The sequence below is a fragment of the Protopterus annectens genome, chromosome 5.part0 (genome assembly GCF_019279795.1).
Source record: "Protopterus annectens isolate FY-2018-M chromosome 5.part0, PAN1.0, whole genome shotgun sequence".
Classification (NCBI taxonomy): Eukaryota; Metazoa; Chordata; order Ceratodontiformes; family Protopteridae; genus Protopterus; species Protopterus annectens.
Genome location: NC_056735.1, coordinates 6,557,199 through 6,579,916, shown reverse-complemented (window position 1 = coordinate 6,579,916; position 22,718 = coordinate 6,557,199). Strand labels below are relative to the sequence as shown.

Sequence of the window (22,718 nt, the reverse complement as noted above, 5' to 3'; positions counted from 1 at the left end):
CTTCTCAGGAGTCCCAGGGGGAGACTTTGTTATTGCAGGATGTGGCTTCTCAGGAGGCAGGTCAGGCTGAAGGGGCTTCTCAGGTTACTGTACTCCCCTCCCTTCCTAGGGTGGTTAGGCCTTCTCCTTCTGTTTCTAAGGCTTCTCCCAGAGGCAGGCCAGGTTTAGCTTCTGTTGGTGTCACTCCTAGTTCTTCAGGATCTGTGCCCAAGAGGCATATGCTTAAAATGGCAGAAGATTTAATTTCTTTGATTAGAGGTTCTTTGCCCCCTCCAGATAAGAGGCCTAGGGTGGAACCAGAGTTGGGGAGTTTTGAGCAGCCTTCAGATGTTTCAGAGTCTTCGGCTGAAGACTTGCAGGAGTACTCTCCTTATTCTGATTCTGATGCAGATGAATCTACCCCTTCTGCTTCTCCTCCAGAGGATTTTTCATTTTCAGAGACTCTTCATTCCATGAGGGAGCATTTTAAGTGGGAAGGTCAGAACTTCTCTGATTCCAGGAAAAGGCTTAGGGAGTTATTGTTTTGCCCCAGCATAGGCCTTTGGCTATACCTCCTGTTCTGGATGTTGTGCAAGATGTGTTTGCGGAGGCTTCACTTAATCCTGATTCTTTGCCTCCTGCTCCTGTTAAACCGGATAGGTATTATAGGGTGCCTGAGGCTCATAAATATCTTTATAAGAGTCCTAGGGCGGACCCAGAAACTGTTAGTCAGGGACCTAAGGGTGTCAAGGCCTCTGTTGTAAAAAAATCCGGTTCCTCCAGATAAAGAGGCCAGAGCTTTGGATAGATGGGGAAAGAAAGTCTATACTTCCTCCACCTTAGCTATGAGGGCTTTGAATTGCCAGTTTCACATGTTGAAATATCAGAACTATCTTCTTTCTCAACTGAAGTCTAAGGTAGATGCTCTGGCAAGGCATTGAGTGTAAGGAATTACAAGATTTAGTGCATGTCTCTGAACAGGTGGGGAAGCATTCTTTTCAAAGTGGTTTTGATGCTGTACAGGCCTCGCCTAGGGTGGCTGCCACTGGGTCAGTTCTTCGCAGGCACGCCTGGCTGAGGGATCAGAATTTATCTGAACATGTTAAGACAAGGATTTTGGATGCTCCTTTACAGTCTGATGTGTTGTTTGGTTCGCCTGTTGAGTCAGTCTTGAAGAAAATGGAAGACAAGGCTAAGTCTATGCAGACTGTTAAAGATTTTTTGCAAGTCCAGCCTCCGAAGTTTAGTAGGAATTGGCCTGCTAAGGGGTGGACATACCCTTCTTATGATTCACAGTCTAGGGGTAGATCTAGACGTGGTAGGGGTAGAGCGCAGAGCTCCTTCAGACCTAGAACAGGGAGTTCTCCTGCACAACCTTCAGGTGAGGGCAGGGGCCGGTCCTTTCGTAAACAGGCCCAATGACCTACCTTTTCAGCTGCCAGATCCTTTTTGCCTGGCAGCACCTTTGGGAGGAAGGTTGGCACTCTTCAGGGAAAATTGGACTTTGATTACCCAAGACAAATGGGTACTGGATATCATACACCAAGGTTACAGGTTTTATTTCCATACCTTGCCTCCTTTCAAAGGCATGCCGGACGTTCCTCCTCAGCAAAGACTAGAGGCTCACAAACAAATTTCTCTGCTGCTCCAAATAGGAGCCATACAACCGGTCCCTCTGTCAGAAGTGGGCCTAGGATTTTATTCTCGCCTGTTCCTAGTACCAAAGAAGGGGAACACGTGGAGACCAATTTTGGATTTATCTATCCTCAACACTTATCTGGACATTCCCAAGTTCAAAATGTTGACGTTACAACAGCTTTTACCTCTGCTGGGCAAAGATCACTGGATGGTGACTCTGGATCTCAAGGAGGCTTACCTTCATGTTCCTATCAGGCTAAGTTGCAGGAAGTATCTGCGTTTTCAAGCTGGGACTTCTCATTATCAGTTCTCTGCATTGCCCTTTGGCTTATCTACTGCACCCAGAGTGTTCACGAAGGTTCTGGCTCCAGTGATTGCTTTCTTCAGGCTAAGAGGAATACAAATCTATCCTTATTTGGACGATTGCCTGATTCTGGCCCAAGGAAAGGACGAACTTCTTCATCATTTGCAATATGTGATAGCAGTGCTAAGATGCCTGGGGTATTCTGTGAACGAAATAAAGTCGAGTCTAGTACCCTCTCAGGACATGTGCTTTCTGGGTGTGAGACTGAATACAGCATCCCAGATGGCCTTTTTGACCCCGGACAAACAAAAGAATCTTTCTGTTTACTTCCATCAATTGTCTCATCAGTCCAGGCTGACTGCAAGGACAGTCCTTCAAGCCTTGGGGTTGATGGCATCTTGTATTCTGGTGCTTCCCAATGCCAAACTGCATATGAGGAAGCTACAATGGTATCTCAAAAATGTATGGACACAGCACTGCCAAGATATGGACACTGTCATTCAGATAATACCTTGCATTCAAAAGGAATTTTTGTGGTGGGCTCAGGAATGTCACCTAAACAAGGGACTCTCTGTGACCCGGCCAGAGGCGAGTCAAATTCTAACGACAGATGCCTCAGACAAAGCTTGGGGAGCTCATCTAAATGGAAAGTGGATACAAGACACGTGGCCTGCCAGACTTCAACATCTACATATCAACTTGAAGGAGATGTTAGCAGTCCAATTTGCTTTAATAGCTTTCAAGGATTTACTTCTTCCAGGGCAGGTGTTGGTTCTAACAGACAACACAACTGTCATGTGGTACATCAACAAGCAAGGGGAACGATTCTTATCCTCTATGCAGACAAGCAATGATTTTGTGGGAGACTGCTCTCAGTTTACAGCTAAATCTTCAGGCAAGGTTTCTGCCGGAGCACAGAACTCCTTAGCAGATGTGTTGAGCAGGCAAATTATGGATCCCCACGAGTGGAAATTGGATCCTCATGTATTTCAAAAATTGACAGTGTCATGGGGAACTCCAGACATAGATGTGTTCGCTTCTCCACTAAACTACCAGCTGCCAAAGTTTTGCACAAAAGGTTTCATCCCACAGCTTGGAAAGTGGATGCTCTTTCATTCAATTGGAGCAATCTTCATGTGTATGCCTTTCCACCTCTGCCTCTCCTCCCAAAGGTACTCCTGAAGGTCAGACAGGACAAGCCAAAGATGATTTTAATAGCTCCAGATTGGCCTCGACAGCACTGGTACCCATTACTGAGAAGTCTGGCACGGAGCCTCCATGGCCTTTGCCTTCGATTCCACACCTTCTGTCTCAGGAGAACAGTCATTTACTCAATGTCAAACTTCACTCTCTTCACCTGACAGCCTGGCATATTCTGTTTTAAACCCTGGAGGATCTCAGCTTCCACAGCAAGTTTTGAATGTTATTTTGGAGGCCAGAAGGCCTAGTACAAGGAAAGTGTACGCAGATAAATGGAAGAGATTTTTATTTTGGAGTACAGCAAAGGAATTTGATGTTTCTAAGCCTAATTTAAGTGTGGCTCTTCAATATCTTACTGAGTTACTGGACAAAGGTTTGTCCTTCTCTTCTATTAAAGTTCATGCTGCAGCAATTTCTGCTCACTATGACTGTGACCCACCATTGTTTTCTCAGCCTTTGTTTAAGCAATTCCTTAGAGGGGCAAAGAATATAAGACCCCCACGGAGAGCTCCTACCCCTGCTTGGGATCTCAATTTTGTGTTGGAGAAACTCACTCTACAACCTTTTGAGCCTGCAGCTACTGCTGAGTTGAAATATTTATCATGGAAGACTGCTTTTGTTGGCCATTACCTCTGCAAGAAGGGTTTCTGAGTTACAGGCCCTTATGGCGGTTGAGCCTTTCTTAATTTTCCATAAGGATAGGGTATCTTTAGTACTAATCCATCCTTTATGCCTAAAGTGGTTTCTAGTGTGGCTTTAAACCAAACTATTCATTTGCCTACTTTTATGCAAACCCCAAAATAAAGGGGAAAAGATTTTGCACACTTTGGATATACACAGGCAGTTGCGATATTATTTGAGCAGAACTAAAGGGTTCAGGCAGTCTCAGCAGTTATTTGTTTCTTTTGCTTTGGGTTCTCAGGGCAAGCCTGTGTCAAAACAAACTATTTCTAAGTGGATTGGGTTTTGTATTGCTTTCTGTTATTCCCATCATGGCAAGGAGATTCCAGCTGGGATTAGGCCTCATTCCACTAGGGCTACTGCCACTTCTACAGCTTTTTTAAGGGGGGTGGCAACTAAGGATATTTTGGAGGCAGCTACTTGGAGTTCAGTGCATACTTTCTCTAAGCATTATCACCTTCCACTTTACTCTAAATCAAGGGCTGGTTTGCCACTGCAATTTTACAGGGCATTTTGGCAGCGCCTACTGCATTATAGTTTTGCCATCCTCCCTTATCTCTGCTTTGGGATTCTACCCAAGTGTAAGGACTGCAGCAATGTGAGATGAAGAACATAGTACAGTTTTGTACCTACCATAAATGTAGATGTTCAAGATCCACATTGCTGCAGTCCAATTCCTCCTCCTTCCCTCTGTAGTTAGAGGCGGGTGTGTGGTTTTGGTTGTATATATTTTTAATATTGTATATTTTGTATTTATGGTTAGTATAAGGGTGGTTGGTTGTTTTTTGCTGTCTTTTGGTTTTTGACCTTTCTGTTTAGGGTCTTCTGACATCTGGGGTAAGAAAAGACTGAGGATATGACGTCGGTCATGCGCATTTGTACCCTGACGTCCTGATGTCAGTCTTAAGCGCCTTGACCGACGTCAGCCTAATACTTTGATATTCGGGCCGACCGAGGACAGCGGACTACCCAAGTGTAAGGACTGCAGCAATGTGGATCTTCGAACATCTACATTTATGGTAGGTACAAAACTGTACTTTTCCGATGAAGGTGAGGCCAGAGGAAGGGAAGCCAAACATGTCACAATGAGGATTATTGAGTTCTCCGTCTTCTTGGCTTTCTTTAGAAACTGCAATATCAAGGGAGTTGGGGGAAAGGCATAGAGAAGACTGAGGGGGGGCAGTCATGAAGGAGAGGGTCTCTGGGTGACTCCCCCAGTGGAGGAATTAGGGCAAAGTAACTTCTGCACTTGTTGTTCAAGGGAGAGGCAAAGAAATCGCAGCAAGGTTGGCCAGAATGATGAAAAATCTTGTTCACCACTACAGGATTGAGTGACCACTTGTGAGGCATGAGAATAGTTCTGCTCAGTTTGTCCGCTATTATCTTGGAAGTCCCTGGAATTTGCATTGCTAAGAGAAAGTGGTTGAAGAAATCGCCCATTGCCAAAACTCTGAGGGCTTCTCGACATAACGGGTAAGATTTGGTTCACCCTTGTTCGTTGATGTACCAAATTACTGACATGTCCATTTGAATTGCTACTCCATGATCCGGAAGGCCAGCCTCCCTGTAGATGGATGGCAGCCCAGAACCGGGGTCACACCCCACACCGAGGAGGCAAGCCCTGAAACAGAAGCCTGGGTCAATCATACATAAAGTTAAGGAAACTGACCCAAGCACCTTGGACCCAGCCAGAGAGTCTCGACCCCGTGAGGCCTCCGATGCCAAAAGCCCGGAGGAACTCAAGGCAGCTCTTGGTACTAAAGAAGTGGATGCTACCGGAACTGAGATAGTTGACGCCAGGAGTGTTGGAACTGAGGGCTTCAGTGACTCAATAGGAATTGGAGGAAGAGGAACAGGTGTTGTGTAGATAGGCTGATTCCAATGCCAGAGTCACTAGGAACCGAGGACAGTCCCCCTTGCCATCAGGAGCTGATCCACCAGTTTCATAATGTCGGCCTCCGAGAGACTCTTAGTGGATCAAATCGAGGCAGTTGAAGGAGACCTAGGGAGTTTCACTTTGAGGAAAGGGCTTAGAGGCCTGTCCTTAAAAGGGTCAATAGTTGTTGGATATTTTGTTCTTGGGAGCATACACAGCTTTGACTGTTCTGACACCGATATCTCTGTGGGTGCTGAGGAAGTTGTTTTTGTAGGTGCCAAGTCAGATGTACCTTTAGGTGCTGAAGAACGTTTTGGCACCGAAGACCCTCTAGAAGTCATCTTGGATGGTTCCAAGGTACTTGCAAGTGAAGAAGGTCTTTTCTTACTAGTGGAAGAAGAGGAGGATGAAGCGCTGGCTTCAGTTCTAGACCCAGAAATGGCTTCTTCAAAATCGGATTTTAAAAGTCCCTTAAGTATTAATTTGTTCTTAAGTGTATGGGTAGAAAAAACGTGACAAATTGAGCAACTTTCTTTTAAGTGGACTTTCCCAAATAATAGACACAAAGGGTATGCCTGTCAGAGTTGGGCATTTTACCCTGGCAATTCTGACACCTTTTAAATCCAGAGGTGCCGTTAGAGGATTTAACTGGAGAAACTTGTTTTTCACCCATAATGGTAACAGTCTCACACACACAATTTGACAGAAGAGGATACAGAAACAAGGAATATTTTTTAAGAGAAAAAGAAAGGAAAAAGGGGGTAGGAAATACCAGCAATGGTATGCAAGATATACCCTAACAAAATAAGGAATGCACCAACAATGGTACTTCAAGAAAACTACCAATGGTAGTATAGAAAGCAGGAAAAATACACACTCATGCTAAGGAGAAGCTAAAAGAGAGGAGCAGGTAGACAGTAAGAGAGCTATTAGGAAAGGAAATGGAGAAAAGTATTCAAAAAGAGATTTTAAATAGGAAACAAACTTACTTAACCATAAACCAAGGCTTGAGAGAAGGTTGAATGCATCTGACACCCGAAGTGGCAAACGAGATCTGAGGTAATTTTAAGAGGAGCATTATGGGTAGAGTCTAACTCAAGAGTTTGGAAGGTGCGAGCTGAAGTAAACAACTGAGTCAGTTCTGAGGCTCGGAACCAAGCCCACAGTCAGGGATTAGTAAAGATCGTCAACACAGATAGAATGTGTTATGGTAAGGCATAACTTCTTTTTTTAGAAGCTGTGGCAAGGAGGTTCCAAAAAAAAAAGGCTGAAGCCCTGCAAAACAACAGACTAACAGTGAGAAAACTGTTTAAGAGATCATGTCCATCCTCCCTGCCACCTTGGTAGTCTGTTTTCCCTTCCAGAAAGCCTGAATCTCCATTTCTCTCCTTGGCAACACATAGCTGTAGATAAATGGGTTATGAAGATTAATTTTCAAGGTTACAGATGGCAGTTGAAGGAAGTTCATCATTTTCATGGAGTAATTCCTCATCCACCAGACCAAACTTCTCTACTTTTCTCTGTCCTTCAACATATGTTGTTTGTGGGAGTAGTAGAGCCAGTTCCATCTTTCTGGTTTAGCAAAGGTTTGTGCTGAAGAATGCTTTTGGTGCAAAAGAAAGAAAATGCCTGAAGACCAGTTCTGTATCTTTCTTTCCTAAACCGATTTGTGATAGTGCCAAAGTTCATAGTACTGTCACTTAATAACCTATTATGTTGTCTTCTCATGTAAGTTTTCTAGTAACACAAGATTTAAAAAAAATACTTGTCATCAAATAAACCACAAAAAACCACTAAATCAACCAACAAAAATAAGGTTGAAGAAGAAAGGACCAAAGTAATGCAAATCCAGTATAGGCAAACCAAACAGAAATAGCGTAATCATTTTTAATACACGCTTTCGTCGAATGACTTCATCAGAATACAACTTTGAACTGCTAAGGCTCAATAAATACCAGCACAGAAAACAATTATCCAATTATACAATAAATTAATAAATACTTAAAACTTATCAACAGTTTTTAAGTAAAAAAATTCATGCCAACATTTTTATCGATACATAATCTGCGGTCCTTTAAAAAACATTTTATATTAATTGCATCATTTAAACCAGGAGGTTTGTCAGATCTTAACTTAATTTGCCACAAAGTTTCTCTCTGTTCTATATAGTTTTTAAAGTCCCCACCCCTTAGATCTATACTACATACCTCAAGAATGGAAAATAAAAACTTCCTAAAATTACAACATTCTCTAGAGTGTTTATATAATGCATTGGTTTCATCATGCTTCCTAATGCTATATAAATGCTCACGGATACGGGTCTTCAGACTTCTAATGGTCATTCCTACATAGAAACTGGGGCAAGTACTACAAGTACTAATATAAACTACCCCCTTGGTGTTACAATCAACATATCCTGGAACTTCTAGCATTTTATCTAAAGTGTCTACCGCTATATAAGGTCCTACTGCTATATATCTACACATATTGCAGTGATAACATTTAAACATGCCTTTCCCACTAGATTTTAATTTAGATGAGTCCATAGAATTCCTTTTATTGTATTCCATAGCCTTTTTAAAATTAAAATGGTTCCTAAAAGTAAACTTGGGTTTAACCCCTAAAATATTGGCCATATCAGGATTCCCTTGTATAATTTTCCAGTTAGCCTCAATCAGACGTTTAATTTCAAGACTATTAATACTAAGATCAAGTGAACATATCAGCTCACCATTCCCTGAATCATTACTCACCTTCCTAGTTAAAAAGGTAAGATCATTAAAATCAACCACATTTAAAATAGCCTGATAATGTGAAATTCTTTTATTTTGAATTTCTTTCACAATACTATCTAATAATAATTCATCATAACCCCTGTCCACAAATAATTGTGTAATAAACTTGATTTCTAAACCAAGATCATAATCCCTAGACGTCATCCGACATGCCCTAACTAACTGTCCTTTAGGAATGTTTCTAATTGTATGTCTACAGTGCCCACTTCGATAATGAAGGTAACTGTTAGTAAAGGTATCCTTTTGATGTATACGGCTATGAAACCTATGGTCAGTGGTATCCCACCATAATTGGATATCTAAAAAATTAACAGGTAACCCAATGTCTCCGGTGGTAAATTTCAAAAAGTCAACTGTGGAGTTAACTTCAGTGACAAAAGAGTTAACTGTGTCGTGATTCCCTTCTAGAATGAATACCAAATCATCCATAAACCTGCAATAAAAGGAAATATGAAAAATATTCTTTAATCTATCCAGATGTTCCTTTTCCCACCAGGTCATAACTAAATTAGCATATGAGGGTGCGGCGGGAGAGCCCATTGCTACCCCTCGTTTTTGTTTGAAAAAGGTTTCATCAAATAAAAAATAATTATTATGTAACACAATGTCTAGTAATCTACAAATAATGGAAACACTACTTACACTATATTTATTACACCTAGTTAGCAAAGTTCTAATAGCTTCCACCCCATCTTCGTGGGGAATGCTGGTAAATAATGATACCACATCCATAGTAAAAATAATGAATCTATTGGGATCAAAAACTAAGGTGTCCATATAATCTTTAACTCTTGCTAAAAAGTGCCAAGAGTCCTTAATAAAGGATTCTTGTTCACAAACTAAGGGACCCAAAGTAGCATCAAGCACAAGGGAAATCCCCTCGGTCGCGGAATGAGGTGAAGAAACTATGGGTCTGAATGGTGGGTCCGAAAGACTTTTGTGTATTTTCGGAATACCAAATAGGACCCCTATTTTAGGCTGTTCGTTAACACAAAAATTGTAAGTATCAGTAGTAATTTCCCCAGACATTAATGCTTCATATAAATGGTACTGGATCAACCGGTATCTTTTCTTGATTTCAAACAGAGGGATAACTTCATATTCTTCATTGTTGTTTAAAATTTCTAACATCTTTTGTTTGTATAATCCCTGTTCCATAACAACAATGTTTCCCCCCTTGTCGCTCTTCATAAATCTCAACAAATGGTTCTTATCGCGCAGCTGCTGAAACGCCTTTCTTTCTTCCAAATTTAAATTATGTCTATAGCAATTTTTACCTGAAAAAATAATATCAAGTTCTTTCAAACATACTTCCTCAAAAACTTTCAGGGTATACATCAACTGGGGGTTGTAAACAGATGGCTTCCTTAAAACATTATTTGCTTCTGGAACATTATACATCAAATAAGATAAATTTAATTTTCTAACATATTTCTTAATGTCTACCACTGTTTTGCTGAAATCAGCTTTAACAGAAGGAACAAAATTCAAACCTAATCTCAAAATGTCCAATTCACTTTCAGTGAAAACTGTATCAGTCAAGTTGATAATGTCAAATTGGTTGTTATTCGAAACTGTAGTCAAGTGTCTCATATTTCGTCCCCTGAGGAGTTGGACGATAGAAATGTCCGACTCCTGGTAAATACTGTCTTTTTGGTGACAGATGGATTCTTCTTCGCTAAAAAAGAAGAAGAGGTGGTGGTAATAATAGAAGAATCAGTTACAGGCCCACCTGCACCGATGTTAGTCTTAATCCTGTTGACACAATCATCAGATACTTTTTCTGTTAAACTATTACCCGCTGAATTGGTATCACCGGGAACATTGTCAGTTTCGTCGTCTACACAGTTGTCAAAGACGTTGTTACCATGGTCAGAAACAGTCATTTTGGAAGTTTTTTTAACAACACGTTGTTTGTCCATTACAGCAAAACTAGTACTGTTAATGTCAGAACTAACGGCAGAAACCACCGAACTATAGTTCCGCCTATTGGTGTTACTAAAATTGCCAATGTTAGCTTTTTTGTTGTTGTTTCTAAAACCGCTGATAAAATTATCAAAAGCAGTTCCTTCTTCATAAGAAGTGATGTCCTGTATTAATTTGGAATGCTTCCGATTGGTCACTTCAATAGAATGTTTGTCAATCTCATCAGTTAAATTATTAAAAAAATCAACCTTATGGTTCTCTAATAGTGAGTTACTAATATCTTTCTCTATATCAGCAATCTCACCTTTTAGCATCAACAATTTTGATCTATTGTTATCTATAAGAAGCTCAAGAAATTTTAACCCGGCTTCATTAAAAAAATTAACTAACTGGTTGAACATAGGCTCGCCCTTGTTGACACCATTGGGGCATTTAAAAAATCTAAGCCCCTTAGGCACAAGCTTAAGCTCAATGCATCGTTGAAAATAACAGTTTTCCAGGTCTATAGAATGGTACCTTTTAAGGAATCTTGCCAAAACGTCCCGTTTCTTATTAACCCCTTCCTCGTTGAAAACTTGCTGGTACTGCTTAACATCCCCAAAAGGGTTAGAAAAGTTGTCAACGATAGATTTTAGGTTATATCCAGTACAACCACAATCTCGAACTAAAGGAGCTGTTCGGCCGCCACCATGGTGTTGTTTGTGAGAATGGTTGCGGTTAGCTCTTTCCTCGTCGGTTACGTCAATCACGGTATCCATTTCAGTAAAGGAACCAGCTGGACTGGAGGCATTCGCCGCACACCCACTTGCTTCCGCTCTGGTAACCAAAAATTTCAAAGAATTTTGTATGTCCATCAAAGTCAATAAAAATAAATTCTCGACACCTCCCGAAGTAGTCCCTGGTGTCGGATGAATGGATAAGTTAAGCAAAGGCTCCTCTCTTTCTTCAGCCATAATGGTAAAACAACAAACAAACCACAAAAAACACTAAATCAACCAACAAAAATAAGGTTGAAGAAGAAAGGACCAAAGTAATGCAAACCCAGTATAGGAACATCTAGATAGATTAAGGAATATTTTCCATATTTCCTTTTATTGTAGGTTTATGGATGATTTGGTATTCAGTCTAGAAGGGAACCATGACACAGTTAACTCTTTTGTCACTGAAGTTAACTCTACAGTTGACTTTTTGAAATTTATCACCGGAGACATTGGGTTGTCTGTTAATTTTTTAGATATCCAATTATGGTGGGATACCACTGACCATAGGTTTCATAGCCGTATACATCGAAAGGATACCTTTACTAACAGTTACCTTCATTATCGAAGTGGGCACTGTAGACATACAATTAGAGACATTCCTAAAGGACAGTTAGTTAGGGCATGTTGGATGACGTCTAGGGATTATGATCTTGGTTTAGAAATCAAGTTTATTACACAATTATTTGTGGACAGGGGTTATGATGAATTATTATTAGATAGTATTGTGAAAGAAATTCAAAATAAAAGAATTTCACATTATCAGGCTATTTTAATGATCTTACCTTTTTAACTAGGAAGGTGAGTAATGATTCAGGGAACGGTGAGCTGATATGTTCACTTGATCTTAGTATTAATAGTCTTGAAATTAAACGTCTGATTGAGGCTAACTGGAAAATTATACAAGGGAATCCTGATATGGCCAATATTTTAGGGGTTAAACCCAAGTTTACTTTTAGGAACCATTTTAATTTTAAAAAGGCTATGGAATACAATAAAAGGAATTCTATGGACTCATCTAAATTAAAATCTAGTGGGAAAGGTATGTTTAAATGTTATCACTGCAATATGTGTAGATATATAGCAGTAGGACCGTATATAGCGGTAGATACTTTTGATAAAACGCTAGAAGTTCCAGGATATGTTGATTGTAACACCAAGGGGGTAGTTTATATTAGTACTTGTAGTACTTGCCCCAGTTTCTATGTAGGAATGACCATTAGAAGTCTGAAGACCCGTATCCGTGAGCATTTATATAGCATTAGGAAGCATGATGAAACCAATGCATTATATAAACACTCTAGAGAATGTTGTAATTTTAGGAAGTTTTTATTTTCCATTCTTGAGGTATGTAGTATAGATCTAAGGGGTAGGGACTTTAAAAACTATATAGAACAGAGAGAAACTTTGTGGCAAATTAAGTTAAGATCTGACAAACCTCCTGGTTTAAATGATGCAATTAATATAAAATGTTTTTTAAAGGACCGCAGATTATGTATTGATAAAAATGTTGGCATGAATTTTTTTACTTAAAAACTGTTGATAAGTTTTAAGTATTTATTAATTTATTGTATAATTGGATAATTGTTTTCTGTGCTGGTATTTATTGAGCCTTAGCAGTTCAAAGTTGTATTCTGATGAAGTCATTCGACTAAAGCATGTATTAAAGGTGATTACGCTATTTCTGTTTGGTTTGCCTATACTGGATTTGCATTACTTGTCATCAAATCCCTATTCATCTAGTTTTCAGGGATTTCTTAAGGATTTTTATCTGGATCCCATTATCAGTTATTTGCCTTTCCCTTTGACTATTCAGTGCACCAGTAGTGTTCACAAAGTGCCTAGCTCCAGTTGTAGCTCATTGCAGACTAAAGGGTGTTCATATTTGTCCATGTTTAGATGACTTGCGTATCTTTGAAGAGTCTTTTCAAAGTGTTGGGAGTCTCCCTGTTAGATGAGAGATCTCTTGCACAAGCTGGGTTTCCAAGAGAACATTCAAAAGTCTTTTTTGACTCCATCACACAGAGTTGTGTTCCTGCATTGTCTGCCAGATTCAGAATTGTTTTCTTTCACAGGAAAAAGTAGATCTATATCTATATACATTTCTAGGGTTTTCCACACAAACTTTAGTCTCTGCAAGGGAATACATTATCAAGAGTTTGGGTCTCATGACATCTATGATTTTCTTGATACCCCTGACAAGCCTCCACATGAGAAAGATGCACTGGTATCTGAAGTCACTTGGTCGCATACATACATACAAAGAGAGAGATGTACATTTACCCTTGGCAATGTTCTCTCAGTGCTCAGCCTTCCTCTGTTAATTGGCTTGAAAGGTCTGTAGAGCTCGGCACTCAAACCTGTCTTTTTAGGCAGTCCAGTTCAAGCTGCCTATCAGTTTGAGCATATGAAAGGTGCCCTGAAGGTTTTTGGTAGCTGGCCGGCTGTTGTATCCTTGGCAGGATATAACCCATATAGTTAAGGCTACTGCAGCAGTGATTATTTGAGCATCTGCTTTCATGTTAAGTTTACTTACACAACTGTAATTCACAAATTTAAGAGCAACATTGTGAGAAATTTTACATTTCCCTCATGGTGTTTTATTTATATATGCGTACTTGAACATATATAATTGAGGATGTGTTGGGGACCCTAGAAGGGAAGCTGTAATCAGACAAGGAAGATTTTTATTAATTAAAAATCTACCTTAAAACAGACTATTATAAAAGGTATGTGGAATGGAGAATGTTGCTTCAGTAGCAACAATTCAGAGGGAGTTCATACTTCTCAAGATTACAATAACTTGCTACTAAAGACTTTCAATTTCTTACTGTATGCTAATGAAAATGTGTTACATTTCACTGTAACACTCACTGACTTATGTGTAATTTTCTTTGTGGTATACTATGGATCCTGTAAATGTTTTTTTTAAGGTTATTTACTACTCTATGTTAAATGCATAAGTATCTCAAACTTGTAAATGTTTACGCATCAATGTTTTATGTGGAGCTTTTCTCCCCAGGCCTCTGTTGAAAAAGGACATGTGTCCAGGTGGAGGCTGGATAGAGACCTTTATCACAGGAGCATGTATATTTGGATGAAAGTTTTGAGACCCTTCCAATAATGATAATATGACCATACACATGTAAGTATAAGATAAGAAACAAGTAATCTCCGTGGTATCCCCGAAGTCTCAAAACAACCCACTAAAGTGTAGTGGGTCCAAAAACAAGACTGTGTAAGAAACTTCTCTATGTGGAAGATTTTCAGTCCATATATTTCTAGTTAATCACTATATTGATTATATACAGAATATAGTGATCAACTAGAAATATATGGACTGAAAATCTTCCACACAGAGAAGTTAAGTATAAGATAAGGATGCAAGGGACTTGTGTAAAACAAAGGTGTCAACATTTTCCTTCATAATTATTAAAAAGAGTAGCATTTAAACAGTGAGTAGCAGGTAATATCAGAGTTGTTAGGGCTGATGGAAATGATTCCTGAGAGACTAACATATGGGTTAAAATGAAGATTAACTATAAAAATGTAGTGGAAGTAAAGGAATGAGTGAGCGATATGGAAGAAAAGCTACAAAAAATATTTAGGACTGGAATAAAAGCTAAAATGTAGTGTAAGGGCATACCTGTCAACTGTCCAGATTTTCATAGAATGATTTAAAACATTTTCTAGTATTTTCAAGATATAACATAAATGAAGGTAAAACACAGGCTATACCAGTAAGTGATATGCCTACACTCAAAACTATTTCAACAGTGCCCATATGTGAAATGTTTAGGTCTATGGATTAAAAAGGTTTCTGCTGTGGCAGCTAAAGTTATGTGGAAAGAGACCAAACAGGCTGTTAAAAGGTAAGAGACTGGAAATTTGAGGGACTGGAAATTAATAGCTATAGACATGGGCAGTAAAATACTGGCAGTGAAAAATCTTTGTATTTCCCAGCATACTTTCATTGGCCAGTAGTAGTAGTTATGGATGACAAAACATGATTTGAAGGATTTTACTTAAGATGTGAAAAATGCAAGAGTAAAATGGGATAAGTTGATTCTTCCTGTTGAACGGGTGTGGACTTACAGGGTCTTTATCACATAATAGAACTTCCAAAATTTCGAACACCATAAGCTCGAACTTGGATGTTCGAAAATGTGATATGATTGAAAGCTCAGGGAAAATATTTGCTGTTCCAAGAAACACACACACACACAACACAACCACACCAAAAACCTATGTCGAATGTGAGATGCTTTGCCCACACACCCCCGACTTAGGGGGCTGTGCCCCCCACACCCCCCTAGTTAAATATACCAACTCCGAGATCGCACACAGTGGAGGAAATAGCAAAGCCGTGGAACGGCCCACCGAATTCTTGCCCTGGGTAAGAATTCAATGTTCCCCGGCTTCGCTATTGTCAGCGTTCGCGGTTTCATGTTTGATGTAATGCCGTTTGGCAGTATTAGCTTTCACAGTTGTGATATAAACCTGACTTACAGGGATATAAATAAAAAATAAAAGTACAGAGATGCTGGTGCAATGTGAATGTATGAGGGATGCAGAGAGGTTAGTATTTTGGAATCAAGCCATTAGGAATAAAATAAATAATTTTACACAATATTATATGTATAAAGAGGCAGTCAACATTATTAATGATTAAATCAGCAAGGGAGTGGCAAAATGAGTTTTTGCCAGTAGGAATGCATACAACTAAGGGTACAGAAAGTAGGGAAGTGATGGCATTAAGTAACTGGAGGAAACTAGCAAAAGGAATTGTATTTAGAAAATAGGTTGGAAGGGACAAATTATAGAATGAGACGCCAAACCATTGTTTGATCTACATCTCAGAGATTCCCTTCCATATCAGAGACTGTTGGTGGAATATATGCAGAGAAAGGAATATTGAATGAAAGACCAGCTTTGTTGGGGTTTTAGTGAAACCAGTAACAGAAGATGCTGTTAAGAAAAGAATAATTAGTAAGTCTTTTAAAAGGAAAGGGAGGGAGGTGGATCTGGTTCACCTCGAGGTTGATATGTACTGGGAACAGTAGACTGACTGGTTTAGTTCAAGCCTTCTGAGCCCTTTTTACCTCAGTGCATTTCACATTGGCAGTTGAGAGGAAGTTGGCATGTGGAAGCATGCTTCCCCTAGAAAGACAGCAATGGTGGAACTCGGAGTTATGGCCAATGGGATAAGAGCTGCTGCTCCCCCCTGGCCAGTACACTGGCTCACTCCTTACCACCAGGTCCTTGCTAGGAAGTAGAGCACTGGTTGGTACTCCTGAGCAGGAACATGTGGGCCTTAACTCTCTCACCTAGACAAGGAATGCTCCGCTTCCATCCATTTGGAAAGAGTGCGCCATTTGGGTGCTTGTAGCAGAGCCATTGTACAAGGTTCTTGGGAGAGGAGAAAAAAAGAACTAAAGCTGAATGGGGCACTGTCCTCCTTGAATCAATAACCCTTCAGTGTTCTTTGGCATGGGGAGGAGAACTGCCCCACACTGGGGATGTCAGAAGCTTTGATAGTGTGGCTTGATGATCAGACATTCACCTTTTTGATAATTCTCGTTATTATGAGTCATATTTCAGCAGTGATCCATGCCGTCTGTTCTTGTAATGAATTGCTTACACAGTTTTAATTTGTATTAAAGTATGACTTATTAAAAATGTAAATGTATTTACTTTGAAATATTCCTTTTTAGGTACGTTCTTTATTCACTGGACCTGTATAATGATAGTGCGCATTATGCCCTTACGAAGTTCAAGAAGCAGTTTCTTTATGATGAAATTGAAGCAGAGGTAAGTTCTTCATTTGATTGCTGAATTTAATGCCATATAGTGAGTGGAGCATTATGTTTCATAAACTGTTCTGTTCATTTATATGAAGTTATAACGCCTTTGATGTGTCTCCATAAAAGACACTATTTTAGGAAAATAAATTGTAATACTAATTGAGATTGTTAAAACTTTGCTTTTACAGTGCTTTACTGTTACCTGTGATATGGATTCTGAAAAGAGATGTTGCTAGTGATGGTATTTAAAAACACAGTTGTGACAGACACTGATGTATGTATACAGAAAGTGTTTTTGTTGAATAATTGCATTTTAAGAAGGAGCTGTTTTAAGCCTTCACTTCCATAACTACCGTGAGGTGATTGTTGAAGGCAATAGTCATGCATTCATTTTACCATTATGGCAAACCACTTTTTAGTTTGTGTAGCTCAGTATGTGGTAAGGTTGTATCAGAACAGCTGACTAGACATCCCAGTGATCTTAAATTTTTCCACTACTTTGTGTATGCTTGTGTAAATCTGTATTTTGTATTATTCTTCTGTGTTTCTCTGTTTTGTGCATGTGCTTGTAAATGTAACTGAAGACATGCATTTGGAGTTGGTTTGTTTTCAGAAAAAACATGTAGTTGGGAATTACATTGTCATTAATACTGGTAAGAGTAAGCAGTGTAGTTCTGAGTAAAAGAAAGACCGTGTATAACAACAGTAAGTTAATGTATTGTCTCTTGTAGATGTTTTCATAGTATCCTCTGTGGCAGTCCTCACTTTTGGGTATATCCTGTCTACAGTGTAGCCTGTCTGACCAGCCTAACTTTTGGAGTTTTCCCTTCCCCTGGGCTTTGGTTAAGACCCTCCTGTCAGGATGCAAGGACATCAGTGATGTAAGAGGTGCATTGACTGACATCTTCCGGTCTTTTCTTGCCCTAGCCACAGGCAGGAAGAAGATCTCATTGCCAAAGCTCCAGTGGTTCAAATGAAATAGCCTGTGTGCTTGGGGTCCATGTCAGAGGTTCCAAATCTCATTCTCTCTCTCTAGGAGGGTCCATACAGACAAAAGAGAGAGAACAGCCTTGTGGGAAAGTAAGCGGAAAGTTTTAGAAAGAAACTAGGGAGCCACACCCTATCACAAAAGAGAGAATGACTGGTCAGAACAGAGGATTGAAAGAGGGCTGTCTGGACAGTAATAGTGAGTCTTCTCAAACATGAAGGCCTGGAGTGGTGGAAAATACCCCCCCAAAATCTCAAGGAGAGCATTCCTTCTGTACCCAAACTTCTGTGTGATTTAAGGTATGTGTCGTTCTAAGAAAGAGCTTTGCAGATATTGCGACAGGCAGTACCACTTTCCATAAAGATGCTGAGACTGTTAACTGTCCTAATTTGATCTGACAATTGGTGTCTGTCATTTGGTACCTCAGCAAGTCAGGGGCATGAGCAGGTAGGTGATATGGATCTGCTAGTGGGTCGTAGACAGAGGTATCAGTTTTACAGCCATTCACTTCCTGGAAGAGGTAAATGTTTTGGTGGACTCCCTAAGCTGCTCCTCCAGTCCTTTCTTAGAGGTGAAAAGTGTAGAAGTATTGTATGGTTAAGAGTTTTCCAGAAGTGGGGGTACCACAGAGAGCAACTTTTTTACCACATTGGAAATAGTGGCTCTCACCCTCTTTTGTTGTATGCAGCAGGGCAGAGGGGAAGTTGACAGTTTATTTGTACTCTAATTGCAAGGAAGATTTGCGTACAGTCCTCCTATATATTCTGCTGGTTCAGCCACCAGTCACCAAGATTCCCCCTGCACTTAATGTGTAAATAGCCTTCCTGTAGTAAGGCTAACCCAGTTAATACAGCAACCAACCCATAAACAAACACTCATTAACATTCCTAGGATTACAATTGCATCATGACATTTTAGAGGTTTCCATTCCCCTGTGAACATTGCAGCCAGACCATTCCCCAGTGTTTGCTGATGCCCAGTAGGTGGCATGAAAAGACCATATTTAAAAAAAGTCCCAAATTTGCACCGCTGTATTAGTCATACCACAAGCTAGATTAACGAACACACATTAACATCACAGTTTATAGTTATTTCTTGTGCTGTTGATATTTGTGCAACCTGTCCAAAATGTTTTTCAGGAAAACTTTGCTGTTTATTTTTTTTTAAACAAGAAACATCATTATTAAAATATTACACATGATATGGGCAATCACACATTTATATAAATGAAAACAAACCATATTAACATAATTTTAGTTGCAAACATTGTAAATCACAAACCATATTCACATAATTTTATTTGCAACATTGTACATTTATAATCCATCCAGTCATTGGCATTCAAACATTACATAGCTCATTTAAATCTTGCCTTCTTTTAAACCTCATTCCTCCTCTGTATATATTGTTCCCACAATTCCCATTTTTTTATGTAATTTGCTCCTACCCTTTTCTAAACATCTCATTTCCAGTTGTTTTATCTCTGTTAACTATATTCTCTACTTCAGGTAAAGTTGGTTTAGACTCTGGTTTCCATTTTGCAAAGTTTGTTTTTTAATCGCATTCCTTTCTTTTCTCTGTTCTTCATTTCTAGATGTCATTTTTTTCTGTTCAAATTCTGTGCCTAAAGCCAGCAGTTTTTGAAAAGATTCACCTACATTCTTACTTGCTTATATTCTAGCTGGCTTCATGTACCTCACAAAAATGAAAAACTCCATACACTGGGTCCTCCCTCTAGTACATTTATTTTCCTTCTAATCTCTGCATTTTGGCATTAATGTAATATAATGTGTTGGCATAATGCACTTGCATAAATGTGTTTTGTGAATCATAAGCACACCACAGCAGTATTTTATGGTCTGGTTTCTTTCTACAATTATTTCAAGCCAAGGATAACACTTTTTTTTAATAAGGATACCCACCAGAAAAGTCTGCATAGCTCACTTGGTTTGCCTTTATCATCGCTGCTTGAGTCCTTCCCAGCAACTGCAACATTGCCAAATAAAACCACTGCCACTGTCCGGTTTCTTCCTACAGTGATTTCAAGGCAGAAATAACACGTTTTAATAAGGATACCCACAGAAAAGTCTGCATAGGTGTCTGGATGTTTACAGTTCTTATTATTAGCAAATTTTGTCCTTTAATAGTTATTTTTTAAACATTGTTTCAGCTGGCAGGCACACCTGAAATGGCTCTCCCCCAGCCCAGGCAACTATATCTTCGTCTCTTTCCACTAGGTGGCGGAACTGACATTATAGTTGCTGTATCCTGTCCCAAATAAATCTGCCTTGGAACTGGAATTGGAATTCCTGTAAAGTAAGGCTAGTGCCATTTACTCTGTGTATTTTGTCCCAAAATAGATTTGACTTCCTTTGTTTATTTACACACCGAGGCCATAAAAGTAGTGATGTGAAATTGTTCAATCTCGCCGTTTGTTCTTACACACGGGTTCGGAGCCGATCCTTGGCTTCGAGTCGGCCGCATCACCAGCTCCGCATCTTCGAGAAAGCTCGAGACACAGTAATCTCCCATGATCCTCAGGTGCTAACCCTCAGATCTAGTTTGCCGCTAGCAGCAGATTGCATATGAGAGGCTCGGGCCAGTATATTTTTTCTATATTTTTTCATATAGTCTACTTATAGTTAGTTCTTAGTGTTTAAAATAGATTTTTTTATAAGTAATATAGTTATAGGAGTGTTATTTGAGAGTGTATTTTAGGTAGAATAGATAGTTTAATATTTTACTAGTTAAGGCCTGCGTTTTTTTCTGTCAGGATTGACAGTATTTTACATAGTCCTTTGTAAATTTTTGCCTTAACTCTCTTTAAATATATATATTATAGTGTGCCTTTGGTCCCTACCAAGCGTCGAGACCCAATGCCTCAGACAGCCCCACAGGGCGACCCTGGTTCCTCGGATGCATCCCCGGAAGCCCCCGCTGAGGATGTTCCGAGGAAACGATTGTGCAAGAGGAGGCACATTGATTCCCCCCAGGAATCTCTCACATCTGATACCGATTTGGATGAAGCAGAAGGGTCTCCACGGTCCCCCTCTGAAGATGTCTCATTTGCAGACATTTTGGAAATCCTGAAACAGAGGGGAGACTGGCAAACCCTTACCCCTTCTGTGGATGAATCGGTCTTGCTGAAGGCATTTGGGGCTCAACCTTCTACCTCCTGGGTGACCCCGCCGTTTGACAAACTCATGGATCTAATAGCCCGGAGGGCTTGGGAAACACCCGATACAGTGGAACCAGTCTCCCGCAAGCCAAACAAATACATGACGGCTCCCCAGGACAAACCTTACCTTACAAAAGGAGTTCCCGTGGATACTATGGTGGTGGCGGCGGCCACTAAGAAGGAGATGTCTGAATCATCTTCCTCTGTCCATCCCCCTAATAAGTATTCCAGGACGATGGACAGGTATGGGAAGCGCGTATTTAGTTCTGCGACTTTTTCCATCCGATCGCTCAACTACCTTATGCATTTCACGCGTTTACAGAGAGATCTCATTAAGGAACTGGGAGATACTCTCCAGGGAAACACAGATGCTGCTGTCGCCGACAAAGTGACAGCGCAACTTAACACCCTAAATTCCATAGTGAACTCATCCATGAGGCTGATTTCATACGCAGCCGAAGGGTCGAGTAGAGCGGCAGCTTCAGCGATCACCCTAAGGAGGCAATCCTGGTTGCGCTTATGCTCCTTTGCAGAAGCCTTCAAGTCTTCCTTTGCCAACGCCCCCTTTGATGGTGCCTCCTTGTTTGGGCCCAAGGTAAAGGAGACTCTCACGAGGTGTAAGCAAGAAGGGAAGACCCTGTCTGCCATAGGGGTCCGTTTTTCCGCCCCATCTAGACCCTACCCCAAAGGGCAACGAGGCAGAAAAATGTGGTTCCGAAAGACTCAGGGATCCTTTCAGCCCACCCAAAGTGAAGCCCCCTCCAGAGGCAGAGGAGGGGGAAGAAATGGAAGACGCCACCCAGCCGGCAGAGGGGGTCCGCAAAATCAGGGCGACAGAGATACTTTCTCTGGGAAGCCCTTCCAGCACTCCTGAGTGCAGGCCCGACTGTCCTACTCTGGAGGCAGTTGGGGGTCGCTTGGCTTTATACTCGGAGGCCTGGCTAAATCTTACATCAGATTCCTGGGTAAAAAGCATAGTTACCAGAGGCTACAACATTCCATTCATCAGAATGCCACCCAACCCCAAAAAGCTCCCAGATGTTCCACCTAGTCTGCGAGACCAGGCAACCATAGAGATAAGAAGGTTGCTCGAAAACAGAGTCATCCAACCAGTCCCGGCGAACCAAATAGGATCCGGAACTTACTCAAGGTTCTTTTTAGTTCCAAAGAAAACAGGGGACTGGAGGCCAATTTTGAACCTCAGCAAACTAAATGCCTTCGTGAAAAAGGAAAAGTTCCGGATGGTCACGCTACAGTCAATCTTTCCTTTTCTGCAGGAGGGCGACTGGATGTGCTCTATAGATCTCAAAGATGCGTACTACCATATCAAGATGGCCAGGACGTCCAGAGATCATCTGTGCTTCCGGCTGGGAGCCAGTCATTTCCAGTTCCGCGCTGTGCCCTTTGGTCTCACCCCAGCCCCCAGGGTGTTCACCAAATGCATGGCAGTAGTAGCATCTCACCTGAGATGAAGGGGATTCCGGGTGTTTCCTTATCTAGATGACTGGCTCCCATCTGCCACCACCGAGTATCGTCTTCTGCAAGCCAGGGATTACACCATCAGCCTCTGCTCCTCGCTAGGCATAACGGT

The 22,718-nt window shown here is 40.5% G+C and overlaps 1 protein-coding gene across 1 annotated transcript in view; it reads left to right on the top strand.

Annotated features, from left to right (window-relative positions):
- CYFIP1 (cytoplasmic FMR1 interacting protein 1) overlaps positions 1-22,718 on the top strand; it is a 2,370,671-nt gene that overhangs the window by 1,406,179 nt on the left and 941,774 nt on the right. Inside the window, exon 17 of the mRNA XM_044072062.1 lies at positions 16,872-16,968. Coding sequence (XP_043927997.1) covers positions 16,872-16,968 — 97 coding nt within the window. The remainder of the gene's footprint in view (positions 1-16,871; positions 16,969-22,718) is intronic.